The sequence below is a fragment of the Rhipicephalus microplus genome, chromosome 3 (genome assembly GCF_043290135.1).
Source record: "Rhipicephalus microplus isolate Deutch F79 chromosome 3, USDA_Rmic, whole genome shotgun sequence".
Classification (NCBI taxonomy): Eukaryota; Metazoa; Arthropoda; class Arachnida; order Ixodida; family Ixodidae; genus Rhipicephalus; species Rhipicephalus microplus.
Genome location: NC_134702.1, coordinates 98143115 through 98158011, shown reverse-complemented (window position 1 = coordinate 98158011; position 14897 = coordinate 98143115). Strand labels below are relative to the sequence as shown.

General features: G+C 44.9%; 1 protein-coding gene across 2 annotated transcripts in view; it reads right to left on the bottom strand.

The window, feature by feature from the left end:
- LOC142761658 (ATP-dependent translocase ABCB1-like) overlaps positions 1–14897 on the bottom strand; it is a 155046-nt gene that overhangs the window by 70886 nt on the left and 69263 nt on the right. Inside the window, exons 1-2 of one of the 2 annotated variants that reach the window (XM_075890037.1) lie at positions 11301–11693; positions 6892–7072 (exon numbers count right to left, since the gene is read on the bottom strand). In XM_075890037.1, coding sequence (XP_075746152.1) covers positions 6892–7064 — 173 coding nt within the window. In that variant the 5' untranslated portion in view covers positions 7065–7072; positions 11301–11693. Of the gene's footprint in view, positions 1–6891; positions 7073–11300; positions 11694–14897 lie in introns of those variants that run through there. The other variant, XM_075890036.1, reaches the window with a different exon arrangement.

Here is a 14897-nt window from a genome sequence, read left to right as displayed (position 1 = left end):
ACGGCTGTACCACGTAATATTTATTTATTTCATTCATACATACTGTCGATCCCAGAGGGATTATAACAGGTGAGCAATCTAATTTAGTATTAGTGATTTAGTACAGTCAAAAGGGGAAAATATAACAAATTAGACAACAAATAAAAAGAACACACGAACACATTTTTCAAACGACAACAACCTTGGCACTTTGATTGAATAATAACAAAAAACAAAAAAACTTAACACCGTATTAAGTTTGCGAGGCTAACAAGTCGCTTTCTACTTGTTTTGAGAAAGTAGCTAGAGAGAGAGAATAAACATTTATTAATAACAAATGCACACTGAGCCTTCTTTGGGTGGGGCCCTCAGTCCAGGGCTCCATTGCCTTGCGCGACCCTGCGAGCCCGCTAGACCAGCTGTTGCTGTTCCTGTCGGCGTATGTGCTGCTCGTAATGGAGAAGTACAGGCTATTCCATTCTCTGATTGCAAGCGGGAAAAATGAGAACCTGAAAGCGTCTGTGTGAAATTTGCAAGGAATAAGGGTATGAGATTGATTAAGGCGGGTAGTTCGAACTGCGGATAGCCTTATGTAGCAGGACTTGTCTATGTGGAGATCACTGCGTAATAGTTGGTACATATGATATTTAAGCGTGTCAATTTTGCCCGGCTTTTCATGGTTATTAATCCAGCTTTTTTGAGCAATTTTGTAGGCGAATCTGCCCGGTTAAATTTGTTGAAAATAACCGTGAGCGCTTTTCGTTGAACACCTTGCTGATAAGCTTCTTTTTTTTTCAGTAGGGTAACTAGGCAGTGTTTGCGTGCTCCATGATTGGGGGAGAGAGAGATGATAAGTGTTTTGTAGGCCAGCAACTTTGTGTGTGGTGGCGCTTGCTGTAATCTCCTCTTCAGAAATAACAATCTTTTTATGAATTTCAATGTCCCATCGTAAATAACGTGCTGAAATCACCCTTAAATACTGATGTTTGGTAACTTTAGAAAGGGTGGCTGAATTATCGAGGCAAATAAAATCGTATGAACACGTTTTTCTAGTTATGGATAAGAGTGCGGACTTCTTTTATTATATATGTCCATTTTCAGATCATCGCACCAAGCTAGAAGTGCTTCTAAGGCCGTACTTAAAGTGATATGGTCAACGTGAGAGTTTCTCTCTTTGTACAGAATGCAGTCATCCACAAATAACCTGCATCCAATATTGAAAGATGAAGGCAGATCATTAACAAAAAGGTAGGAATAATAACGGCACCAAAAAAAAAGCTACCTTGCGCTACTCCAGAAGTCACCGGTACGACTGAAGATTGGACATGGTTTATTTCGATGAACTGCGACCTTTTTGTATAAAGTTAGTTATCCAGTCAAGAATTTGACCCTTGTCCAGAGTAAGTTGTAGCTTGAAAATAAATAGGCTATGTGACACTCGATCGAATGCTTTTGAGAAATCCAGTAGAATAAGGTCTATTTGTTTTTGATGATCGATGCTTAATGAGACGTCATGGACTATATCAATTGATCAATTGGTTTTGTTGTTGTAGACATGCCCTGGCGGAAGCTGTGTTGAATAGAAGATGGTATTTTCTGTTCTTTAAGGTGTTACGTTATGCGCTTTAAAATAATGTGTTTGAACAGTTTATCAACCGTACATGTTAATGAGACGGACAGATATAATTAGAAGGTTAGTTTTTGTTTCCAGACTTACGTATAGGAATCACTATGGCTTTTTTCCAATCCTTTGGTATGGTACGCAACGACAGTGATCGGTTAAAAAGCAGACATAGGTGGACACTTTTTTGAGTAACCATGGAATTAATCCACTGGAAAAGCGTATTGCCTCACAAATTCAACGCCCAAAAAATTTTAAGAATCCGTCCAGTACGAGCGCAGTTACAAATATTTGTCACACGCTGCAATCGCATTCTCTCGTCCCGACGAAAGCGCTGGAAGCTAAGCAGGAAGGGATGGGAGGGGCAAACAAAAAAACGTCACACTCACTTCGTGACCTTGATCACTTTTTTTTTCTTTTTTTTTTTCATCGAATACGCGCTTATTTCAGTGCGATTGCGCGCGCACGCGTGGACAAGTTACGGCCTCTCGCGGCGTTTTCTGTAACAACCAAACGTGCCATGTTCAAATCAGCCAATGGCAGATAGATGGGACATCTACGTTTGATTTTCGGGCACATTTCGTGATTTGTGGAGGAAAGAGAAAGCATGTTTTAGCTGACTTTGATAATTTGTTGCGAATTCCAGGCTACGTGCTGCGCTATAACACTTGGCTCGCGTGTTCTCGGAAGTCGCTACTACCGACCGGCAGCGTTTTCTTACCATGCTCAAAAAGTGTTAACGGTGACCTCTTTAAGAATGCATTAGGTATGTTGTCCGGTCCAGAACTTTTTTCTCATCCAAGTTCAAGAGTAAGTTAAGAACTCCCGTGGTGACATTAGGGTAATATTACATGTCTTATTGCGAAGCTTTTATACGAGACTCGTGGGTTTGTAAAGCATGAATATTCTCACTGCATTTCCAAACAGACGCGTGGTTGTGTGTTAGAAACACCTGCTCGCATCGCAACCTACCTAGGGTCGATCCTCATTCAAACCCGAAAATGTTTGGCAATGCCATTTTTGAACGGGTTATTGGCAAACGGAACTCGACATATTGACCGCTAACAGACAGGGGCATGAGAAAGAAAGCGTGTTGTGCTGTCGTCTCCCTCATGTCCCGGTCTGTTAGCGCTGAATATGTCGTCAAGTTTCTAATTTATTTGCATTTTTGTCGCTTTTTCGGTCACGCACAAGGTCATTGTTCGCCCACAACCAACGACGCCGACGTCGGAATTTCTACGAAACGAGCTCGTTAACGCTCTCGCGTTAATAGTAAAATAGGGCACATCTTGTGTCATGCTGCTCATCTTGTGTTCGTGCTGTTCGGCTCACATTCGAGGGAGAGAGGCAGCACTTCAGCTGCTATCTGTGTAGCGTATACGATAGTGTCACGGCGCAACAATGAATAGACTCAGGCAAGACGTCGACCCTTCGCCGCACGTACTCTATGAAAGGCTCGAAGAAGAAGAAGAGCGGAGGGAGATAAAGTCGTGGTTTCTTAACGCGGGCACCGTTCGCATATCGGGGCTGAGCATATTATATCAGCTATAGCTCTGCTTATCTACGATCTCCAGGATCGGTGTTCAAACACATCGCATACGCAGAATCGGGTTTTAAAGCGAGGAGGCATGCCGGCATGCGCTCTTTCTGACTTTTATGGGAGCACGCTTGATTGATTGATTGATTGATTTGTGGGGTTTAACGTCCCAAAACCACTATATGATTATGAGAGGCGCCGTAGTGGAGGGCTCCGGAAATTTAGACCACCTGGGGTTCTTTAACGTGCACCCAAATCTGAGCGCACGGGCCTACAACATTTCCGCCTCCATCGGAAATATATGGGAGCACGCTTCTGCTCGTCTACTGTACAAGCCACCGCTGGGCCGATTTGAAGAGGACACAGAAGGCAAGCTAAAAGTAGAAGCCATTACATTTTCGTTAAAAGGAACAGATGACAAGAGTTACGGTGTCGACTAGAGTCTTTCTTATAGGACAATAAATAATACATCTTCGAATACGAGCAACACGAGAAAATTATGAACACGATTTTCTCCCTTTGGTCCTCAATTCCAGAAATGGGCTACGAATCAACAATCAAATTATGATAATTTCAAAGCGCCTGTTGCATACATTGTAGGTAACACAGTGTTCTTTCCTGCCATATGCTGAGCAATGCTGGCGTGCGACGCGGATGTGGAGCGGCTACGTTGCTCGGCTGCTGACCCAAAGGTCGCAGGCTCGATCCAGCCCGTGGCAGTCGCATTTCGATGGAGGTGAAAAGCTAGAGGTTCGTGTACTGTGGGATTCAGAGCACGTTCAAGAACACCAGATGACCGAAATTGCCTCCGTACGGCTCGTTGTCATATCGCGGCTTTGGAGCGTAAAACTTCAGGTTACATTATTGGAACATTATCCAGCCAGCGAGACAGTCGAAGCAATCAATTAGACCTCGCGAATAGTCCTGCTTTCGTTGTTGGTGTTGTCGGTCTGGCCTCATATTTCTTCTGGAGCAGCCGCCGGGTATTCAAAGCATGACCTGGTTTCCCCATCAGCAAGGCGACAGTGCGATCAGCGCTCTGCGTGCAACGATCGTGGTTCCGAGTTCTTAAGGACGTTGAAACCTGCGCTCTGTATTCCCGGAAAGGAGCCGCATCAGCAACAGCGGTGCGTTAGCATCTTGAAGCCACAGAACTCGCAATATGTGGCATCGGTCGACAAGGACTCTTGCACCCAACCGTGAAGAAATCGCGACGAGTCGGAGATAAAAGCGCGAGTGTGTGCGCACTGCGAAAGACACCGGTTGATAAGGATCGAAGTATGCAGCATGCATGTCTGTTAAGTACACGAACAGGCGCATTATGCAACATGCCTTTGGTGCAGCAGATATAGTCTTCGGACGTCTTTGACGAAACTCGTTAACCGTTTAACTTGGACGTGTTCATGAATCTAATTATTGGTAGCATGACTGTCCACTCAGGGGGCTACTAAAGGTGCACTTGGCCCCTCAGGATGCACCAAAACTTGTCCCCCACTCCAAGCTACACCGGCGCTCCCCCCCCCCCCCTTAGCCACGATGGAACATGGCCTTGCACCTCCTAAGAGAAAATTCTGCCGACGCCCATGGTTTGCACTCGTAGTATTATGCTCGAAATTTCGACATGTTTTAGCGTCAAGGCTCGTTGAAGGTGGCCTGAACCACCCCTCGTGCTTATTGGAAGAACGTGTGCCGTATTTACTCGATTGTAACGCGCGGGTTGACCTTTCATTGCGTCCGGGAAGAAAAGAATATAATTTCAGGAATTCGATTGTAACGCGAGGGTCGACTTTAGGCCGCGAAAATCTGCAACAAAGAGAGAAAGAGAGAGAGAACCCGCTACATTCGAGTAAATACGGTACATAAAACCAAAGGGTGCCGTGAACAGATAAGCCAAATCTTGCACTCGTGTGCATCGAGCATGAGCTCACAAGAGGAGCACGAATTTTCCACTTTCTTCATATACAGATAGATGCCCACATGCAATTCGCAGGGCCGTCGTACAACAGATTTTTCATCGTTGAGCAGATTTATTGAAAAAAAGGAGGCGCATGACTTCTTTGGGGATAAGCGGGACTTTCTAACTACACTATACTAGTTCACAGTGTCATATGTTTTCCACTTATTGTATGCACCATCTATAGTACTGAGGCGGTATAGGGTCAGCACTGTAGTTTGTAACCCCCTGAACCACTCTGGTCAGGCCGCTCTGACTTCCATATTGCCTTTCCGTAGTGCACGAAAATTACGCTGTAGCTGCACTAGCCCGCACCGGAATGACACCGGCGCCGAGCAAGGCAGCACTTTTTGGGCATGGTAAGAAAACGCGGCTGATCGCTATAGTATAGTCGAGACTTCACGGAGAACATGTGCGCCAAACGTAATAACGCAGCACGCGGGCGGAACTTATGATTAATTCCCAGTCGGCTATAGATCATTTGCTATCCTTCCGACAAATGGTAACATAAAGACGAATGACGACGCCATAGACCCGAAGTCCACGGCCATTGGCTGGTTTGAGCTTCGTGAGCTGAATAGTTGCAGCGGCCGCCGCGGGATGGCTCGACGTGCCCGCGCACTCGCCATCACACTAAATTAACTGAAGGTATGAGCATCGCGTTTGAAAAAGAAAAGAATGTGCTCAAGATCACGACGTACGCTGATGAACGGACGTATCTTTTTGCCCTTTTACCGTTTCCCCACGCCCACCACACCCCCATACTTGCTCGTATAGATTTCAGCGCGCTGGCTGAAACGAAGGAAGAAAGCGGCTGAAGCATTTGACAAATCCCTGTAGATCCGTCCACTCGTACTTGATGGATTGTAAACATTTTTGCCGCAGTCAGTTCGTGTGGCAATGCAGTCTTTTAATGAAGTCATTCGATGATTATTTGAAATGTTTGCCTTAAGTCAGTTAATTAAAACATTCTTACCTAACTTGTAGCTACATCATGTTAGTGTCTCTCATAAACATATGAGAGACGCTGGCACGATAACCATATCAGAGATTTTGGGATGTTAAACCCCGGCAATTATATATCGTGTCAGCGAGACTCCCGAGCTCATACGACTTCGTTTCAATGAAGTAAAATTATGGCAATCGAAGACGGTTCCAACATGATGAGATGCAAAGGGAAGGGCAAGGGGTGAACCAATAAGAGTTCGTCGCATTCGTTACCTCAGACAGTGCAGACCAGGACCTTGACCAGGAAATTTTTCTTTAGGTGAGGAGGGGGCACTTTTGAGGGCGTTCAAAGACACCTATATTTAATATTTGTCCTCGATTAGACACACCCCTACATCAGAATTTTTGGGGAGAGGAGGGGGGAGGCGCGCGGGTCTCTTGGACACCCCTCCCCTGGCTACGGGCCTAGCGCAGACAGAGGCAACACTAGCCGCCCGCACATTTTCCCGTGAGAGATTGATTAATATGTGGGGTTTAACGTCCCAAAACCACCATATGATTATGAGAGACGCCGTAGTGGAGGACTCCGGAAATTTTGACGACCTGGGGTTCTTTAACGTGCACCCAAATCTGAGCACAAGGGCCTACAACATTTCCGCCTCCATCAGATATGCAGCCGCCGCAGCCGGGATTCGAACCCGCGACCTGCGGGTCAGCAGCCGAGTACCATAGCCACTAGACCACCACGGCGGGGCCCGTGAGAGAAGGGGTGAACGAAAGGCAAGTATACGTTACTATGCTACCCTCTTCACTCCCGACAACATAAATCGGAGTACGGGAAGGCAGGCTTACTTGCATCCCGCACCCGAGCCGTTGGCGCTGCTTGTGGTCGCTAACGACGATGTGGCACCGGCCGCCGTCATGGCGGCTCCGTAACTGGCTCCGTAACCGGGGTGCCTGGGCCGTGCACCACTGGCCGTACCCGGGTCTAGCAGCAGCAGCCGCTCCTCGTCATCGAGGCCCATAGTGCCGCCTGCAAGTAGCAAAATTGAGAAGAGCGATATAAAAGAACTATTTAGTAACGATAGCATGTCATACGGCATGAATTGACTTCAAGTTTCACATTATGCTCACCCACTGTTACTTCCGTCTCTATTGCGTACGAACAGTTGCGAGGTCAGCCGAAGCGACCGAAAGAAAGGAGAGTATAAGAGTCTGGCCCGTATTCACAAACAGAGATATATCCTTATCTCGTGGTTTCCTTAAGTTTCTGTACAATCGACATGCGTTATTAGGGCAAGAAACGGCAACAGTGCAAAAGATAACTTCAAGATTGGTTTGTGAAGGCTGGAAACTTTTGTTTATCGAATGCACTGAAAACATGAAATCGATAAGAAAAAGACGAGATAGGCGTAAGGTTGGTTTGCGAATATCGGCCAATAAGAAAGCGGAAAAAATAGACCGCCATGTTCACATCAGTGCCAGGTCGGGAGATGATTGGTCGGGATACTACCGCACTGAAGGGAAAACCTAGTTGTCAACCGGTGGCCCAGGACATCGAACCCAGTACCCCTTGCATTGGAGGTATTGGGTTCGATATCCTGGCCCACGGGATGCGCCTCCACTCGACGACCGCTGTGGTTGCTTTGTAGTCTATATACTGCCTATATACCAGTATGGATGTCAGTCAGTCTGTTGGTCGGCCAATCGCACCATTGTAGATAGATAGATAGATAAATAGATAGATAGATAGATAGATAGATAGGTTTGATTGATTGAGTGAGTGAATGAGTGACGAAAGAGAGAGAGAGTGGGTGAGTGAGCGACTGGTTGCCTGAAGTCCAGGCTCTGAAGGAGGGAAGGGAAAAAAAAAGCGTGGACATAGTTACATTCAGATACAAGTATCTAAATGTGGGAAAGAACCGCTCACATTGGGATAGAGCTCAGCACTGTGTCTGTGTGATCTGTGATCGAGCTCAGCACCTGTTACAACGGAGTGGGGAAACTCAGGTGCACAGAGTACACAATTATATAATTTACGTTGACGAAAAAAAAATGTCACATCCGCACAAATCGCACAAGCTTGTACTGATTGTAAAAAGAAAAAAAGTTTTACACCTCAAAGCTACGTTTTTCTAAACATATGTACAGCGCGAAAACAAATGATACCTGTTTCAGTTGGGCGAAATACCGAAGTGAACGGAAACAACATTTAGGGAAAAACTTAGAAGAGAATCTCTCACATAAGTATTTACACATGTCAAGATAGGCTAGACACACGCGTTTGAATATACCATGCATACGTTTACCGATAGGCAGTAACATTTCGCAGCCTTCAAACGTCGTATACTACGTGTGGTATATGGCATATAACTGTACGTCGCGCGACTAGTAGTCACAGCTGTGAGTAAACGTGCGACGTTTGCTGCACCTATATACGAGCGAAAGTCGCTGGAATTTCTCCAGCTGTCCATCTGTGCCCATTTACTTGTTTCTAATTTTTTTCAGAGGATTTTAGTGCGTCGAAGATCGCACAAACAGCCTTCGCGAAGCGGTTCCGTCGCACTGCAGTAGTTCAAAACTTCATTCCACTGGCCTCGAGCATTGTTAGAACAACGCGTTGTCGTCACACGTACTCATGTATTTGGCAGCTCAATAAGGCTGTTATTGCGCGTGTTCTTGAGAGCCAACATAACAAACACTCCCAGCTGGCGCAAGCATTCAAGCATTAATATGTGCAGATGCTAGCTTCCAGCGGAGCGAATTAGGGCGGATCTGAATGTTGCAAGGAAGATCATCATCATCATCATCATCATAATCATCATCATCATCATCTGTGCAGTTTAACGTGCACTGGCATCAAGCAGTATGCGAGACGGTCCCATTTCGCCTCCATTGAAATGCCACCGCCACAACCAGAATCGAAACCGCGAGCTTCGGTTCAGCATCCGAGCACTGTAACCCCTGCTCCACCGCGGCGGACTATTTTCCCTCTAGAATATATATCTCTACGTTTTTCGTTCACTACATTGTACTCCCTTTTGCCGTTTTCCAAGTGTTGTCCTATAAAGGCATATACGTACGAAGTGCAGCAAGGATACGTCTTTGACAATCTCTACATTCAGACTTCCCGATTGTCCACACCTTACGCATGTCTGCTGAAACATAAGTGCAGTGAATAATAACTAGCTAGAAATAGAGCTGGCTAAATTGGGAAAAGAATCATCCTTTTGGGTGAAGCTGCTCTTGCAGCCGTCACCGATGCCCGTTTCTCGTGTGATCGAGCGCGAGCAAACGGAGTTTGTGTGAGGAAAAATTACGCTGTTTTCGGCTACAGTGTGAATGACACCGTGGTGACAATAAATGAGGGGTCCTTGAGGTGCTTCTCTCACAGGTCGATATAGATAGTGAGGACGGAGTCCACAATAACAAGCGTTGTTCGCACGTGACGCAACCGATAATGTCCCGAGTATACTTTGGCACGTTATTTCGACACGAGAATGTTGATGAAAATCAGGTGCGATCTGAGTGCGTTGTCGCTTTCGAGGGTACACGCTGAGTTTCAACGCTCTTACAAGCAAAAATTACAGAGTCACTCACGAGAGAGAGAGAGCGTGAACAAATGATTCGATTCCTGCGAATGCAATAAATGATCTGCACAAATGTTTTTACCCACGCTTTCCTTATTATTGTGATTTAGAGTTCCGAGAACAATAAATTTCTTCCATTTCATGCATTGTGTCGAGATGAACTTCCGACGGGTTGAAAATACCGTCGCGGCAGTATTTATTTGGCAGCACTCGGACAACACTCGTAATGTTAATATACACAACGCGCAGGTTCTCAGGCCTTCAGGGAAGCTCTAAGTTCAGCCCCACATCAGCGTCATTATCATCCTCACCAATTGTGATGTGCTCGAGTGACGTTTCAGTAGGCACGAAAATATTTTCTTGGTTGCTTCGATTTTGTTAGCGGCTGTATATACACTGAATGTGTACGAATATGCCTGTATTCATCGTAAGTCGACCAGACCAACTCACTACAATTTAAAGACTCCATCACTAACCTAACATTCAGCCTAGCAACGCAGAAATTGCGACCAATGAATTGGTAATGCGGGCAGACCTCATTGGCTACATACGATTGCATTACGTGTGCACTGAAAAAAAAAAAAAGACTTGGCGTCTAAAGCTACTGGCAATATACATGGCATGATACTTTTGTTGTTTTCCCAACTGCGAGACTTTTATTAGAGGCCACGCTATGTGAAAACGAGATTGTGGAAAAAAACTCTTGCAAAGAACAAAAACATATATGTACTATTTTCAAAAGGGATTAGAGGAAGGCTGAGAAAGCTGCAGTACGTAGTTAATTTCGTTTTGAAATAAGGTAAAGCTTAACTTTCCCTTTCTGTTATGGGTAAGCATCGCTATGAAAATAGCTGCTTCTCGAACTCGTGTTAGAAATATTAGTTGTCTACCTATTAACATGTTAGTGGATTGGCTTCACTGGCTCATTTTTGTATTTTTTCCGCCATGTGTTTCTGTCCGTACGTCAATCAAAAGTTGGAAAAAAATCATCTTGGCTATTAACGACCACATCCGACTATGCAGTCAATCTACAGATGTTTGAGCATAGAAGATAGACGTGATAGAATCTTGTTAAGAGTTAATTGAATCAACCAATCAAGATAAGCTTGAGCATGGTCGTGACAAGTGGTCAAATAAGGTTTCCCCGAGCAGCTATAACTATGGGGTGGACCACGAAAAAGGTTTACTTGAGACTTTATGTACGAGCCGACCATCTCAGCAAGACCACAGAGGACACAATTTCCCCAATAGTTACTGCCCCTTGTAGCTTAAGGTGGGGACAGCAACAATTATCTATTTCCTCGACGTTTTTTATTTTTTTTTGATATCGAATACAGCGCATACAGTACATGTACAAAGCTAAAGTTTGGTGTCACCATCGTACACGCAGGTACGATCCCGCCACTTCACGGTACCTCGACATATTGCCATGAATTGTCTTTTTGGACAGGCACAATACCTTCTATTGATTTATTACAAACTAATCGGCATATACGGGTTGGACGAGTACGCGAAAGCACGTAACCATCAACAACGAAGACTGGTGGACTAGTTGGCATCGCATATTTCTAGATTTAAAGCGAACAAACGTCGCAGAACGCAATGTATACGATGCCCACGAGTCGTTTTCTTCGCGCTGAATCTCACAATTCGCACATCCGTACATCGTACCTTTTCGGAGTCCGACGTCTGCGATGTGTCCCGCTGAGAGAGTCAGATGATGTCCTCACCTACGTCTGTGCTGGTGCGACGCGGATATTGTATTCCCCCCGGAACACACACCCCCCAACCGTCTCGACGCACGTTCTCGAACTAACGAAAGAATAAATGAAACTAAAATGAAGCACTGTTTGGTTGCTCCAGAAAAGGCGGCTCGTGCAGCTGGGAGGCGATACAGAGCACAGGGAGAAATCTCTTCTTCGACTGGGTAGCTTCTTTGCCGGCTGGGGCAGCTTGCACATGAAGCACGCGAAATTCGGAGGAGGCGACGTCCGTAGCGGCGTCGGTTCGCCTGTATTTGCCGTCGGCGATAAAGCGAGAAACGGATAGATAGACGCAGTCTCCTCTATCGGCGGTGGTGTATAGGTATAGGACTTCTGTTTCTGATGGAGTGGAGGGTCTTGGAGAGAGAAAGAAAAAAAGAAAAAAAAAACTGTTTAATGAAAAAAAAAGCAGCAGCTAGATTGGCAGTACAGAAGCTTTGTCTCCGACTAACTGCTCTTCGTACGGGAGAGGGAGAAATAGTGAGAGAAATAGAGAAACAGAGAGAATATAGTGGGAATCATAGGGGGAGAAAGAGAAGGCGGGTGTTGAGGAGGAATCTAGATAGACGTTTCCCTTCCTACTTAACCTTTCCTAGCCTGATTGAGGGGGGGGGGGGGAGGTAAACGCTGATATCCGACGCCTGTGCCTAGAGTGTGACGTAACTAGCGTCCGTCACGCCGGAGAAAAGAGGGTATGTCACACGCATGAGTCATGCGCGCGTGTTTTGTGTAGCTGTTGTTGCTGCTGCCATCGCTGCTATAGAATGACGAAGACGGATGAGTTCACTCGGTGAAATGCATACACCGAGAGCGAAATGCTATTCCGGCCGCGGCGGCCGTAGTTTCGGCGAAGGCGAGCACCCTTGAGGACCGTGTGCTTAGATTTAGATGCCCGTTAAAGAACCCCTGCAGGTGGTCGAAACTTCCGGAGCTGTGCAGCACGGCGCCTGTCATAATCATATAGTGGTTTTGGGACGTTAAACCTCATGAATTATTATGTCAGAGGGAAATGCTCCGAGTGCTGTCGGTGATGACGGTTGGTACGGCGATGCAGACGTCGGAGTTGATATGAAATGGAAAAAGCAGTTGTATATACCTTTCAGTAACAGGCTTAGTTCGCCATGGTGGAATAGTTAACGTTCTCGGCTGTTTACTCCAAAGTCGAGGCGGTCGCATCTCGGTGAAGGCGAAATGTCAGTGGTACCATGAGATCCCACGGCACGTTAAAGAACTCCATAATGGTGGAAATTTTCGGCACTCTTACGTTTCTCAAAATCATAATGTTGTTTTGAGACGTAAAACAACAGATATTAGTATTATAAGAAGGTGATTTAGATTCGCTAGAGCTTGCATAATGGACTTGCTGACCCGCAGGTCGCGGGATCGAATCCAGGAAGCGGCGGCTGCACTTCCGACGGAGGCGGAAATGCTGTAGGTCCATGTGCTCAGATTTGACTGCACGTTAAAGAACCCCAGGTGGTTGAAATTTCCGGAGCCCTCCACTAAGCGGCGTCTCTCATAATCATACGGTGGTTTTGGGACGTTAAACCTCTCATATCAATCGTCAATAATCAGTGGCGTATCCAAGGGGGGCTCGGGGGGTTCAACCCTTCAATTCAGTGGCGTATTCAAGGGTTCAAACCCTTCCTGAACTTTTTCGTGCAACACGCCCCACCCTGCCACTTACTCAACTTATTATTTTTTTTTTGTCGCTTCGCGCTGACATGATTTAGAAACCAATTGCTGCTACTGTCACAATAGCATTGATGGCGCTTTTAGAATGAATAAAGTCTGCATACGGAAAAACGTGTCGTGGTGTTTCTTACGGCTTAACACTCTGTGAGATTTTGGGCACAAATTAATCTCGGCCACGAGTGTTTTAAGTTGGCTCGGCGACGGGATTAATGCTCAAGCGGTGGTCATACTTGTACCCGCCGGAACAGATCTCGCCGGAGTTGATAAACACAATAATTTGCAATAGGCAGAGGTTTGTCTTATTGGAAACAGCCACACGCAGTTTTAAGGTCTGATAGGCAACGTTCAAGAATATTACAGTGACTCTTCGTACATATGCTAAGGTATACTCAAGCCAGAGAAAACATTTCTATTGAACCTTCGCACGTTCTGCTAACATTTCTCTCTCCTTGTGTGTGTCCTGGGCCACAAGACGCGCCTCCACACGACGACCGCTGTGGTATGACCATCGCTTGAACATTATTCTCGTATATATATATATATATATATATATATATATATATATATATATATATATATATATATATATGGGAGAGAATAGTTTACCTAAGGGCTCGTTTTTCCGTGTTTTGACACAATATTAATGCGATCTAACAGACAGTAATGCCAAGGAATGTACAGGGGAAGTTATTAGAACCAATGGAATGTAAATAAGAAGAAAGAAAAGTGACGTGATGCCAAACATGCGCATAAAAGAGTGTTTCACACTCGTCGCTTGGCTTATAGATGGCGCTGACTGACACTCCTACTTCTAAATTCACATATAAACCCAAAAAAAGTGGTTAGAGGGAAGGCCGCTGTGATAGCTCAGTGTTTAGAGCAGCGAACGCGTTATTCGAAGGTCGTAGGTTCGATTCCTGCTCCCGGCTGGTTATTTTTTCATCCACTTTTCTTTCTTCCTATTTACATCCCATTGGTTCTAATAACTTCCCCTGTACATTCCTTGGCATTACTGTCTGTTAGATCTCATATATATATATATATATATATATATATATATATATATATATATATATATATATATATATATATATATATATATATATATATATATATATATATATATATATATCTGCCCCTCGAGTGCTCTGTAAGGTACTGTAAATAAATAAAATAAATACGTGAGCATTTCTCATCAATGATTATTTTGCCCTTGCAGATTTCACGATAAAACCTTTACGATTAGAGTACTTCATTGCTATCAATAGCTACAGTGCCACTGAAAGTCTGCCCGAAAAATAACGTGTGCAAAATGGTGCTGCCAACGTGCAGTATATATCTTACAAAAAAAAAAATACTTATTCCGTAGAACCAGCATGCTTGGATGCAAGCAGTAAAGTAAAAAAAAAAAAAACGTTGGTTAAAAGCTACCACTGCATCAGGGCGGCTTCACGTATGGAAATTAACATAAAAATGATTTCCATAGGCATGAAGTCACAGACATCGACAGTAAGCAAAACCAAAATGTAATTATGAATGTACAAAAATATGCTGTGTATACCTCTATATGCTGCGTATACCATCGTAATCAGAACCGTCCTTGACCTGTCAAACGCACTTCACCCCGACGAGCACTACGCCATCTACGCTTAACAAAGATTAACGCTTAACGACGTCTTCTTCGATGGGGTGGTTAATCGCAATAATGCGAGTCGAAGACAAGTTCATTCAAGGGTGCGGCGAGAGGCCGTTGCTCCAAGCGGTCACTGTACCTGCTATTTACTGTATTTAGAGTACTTCTTACAGTACT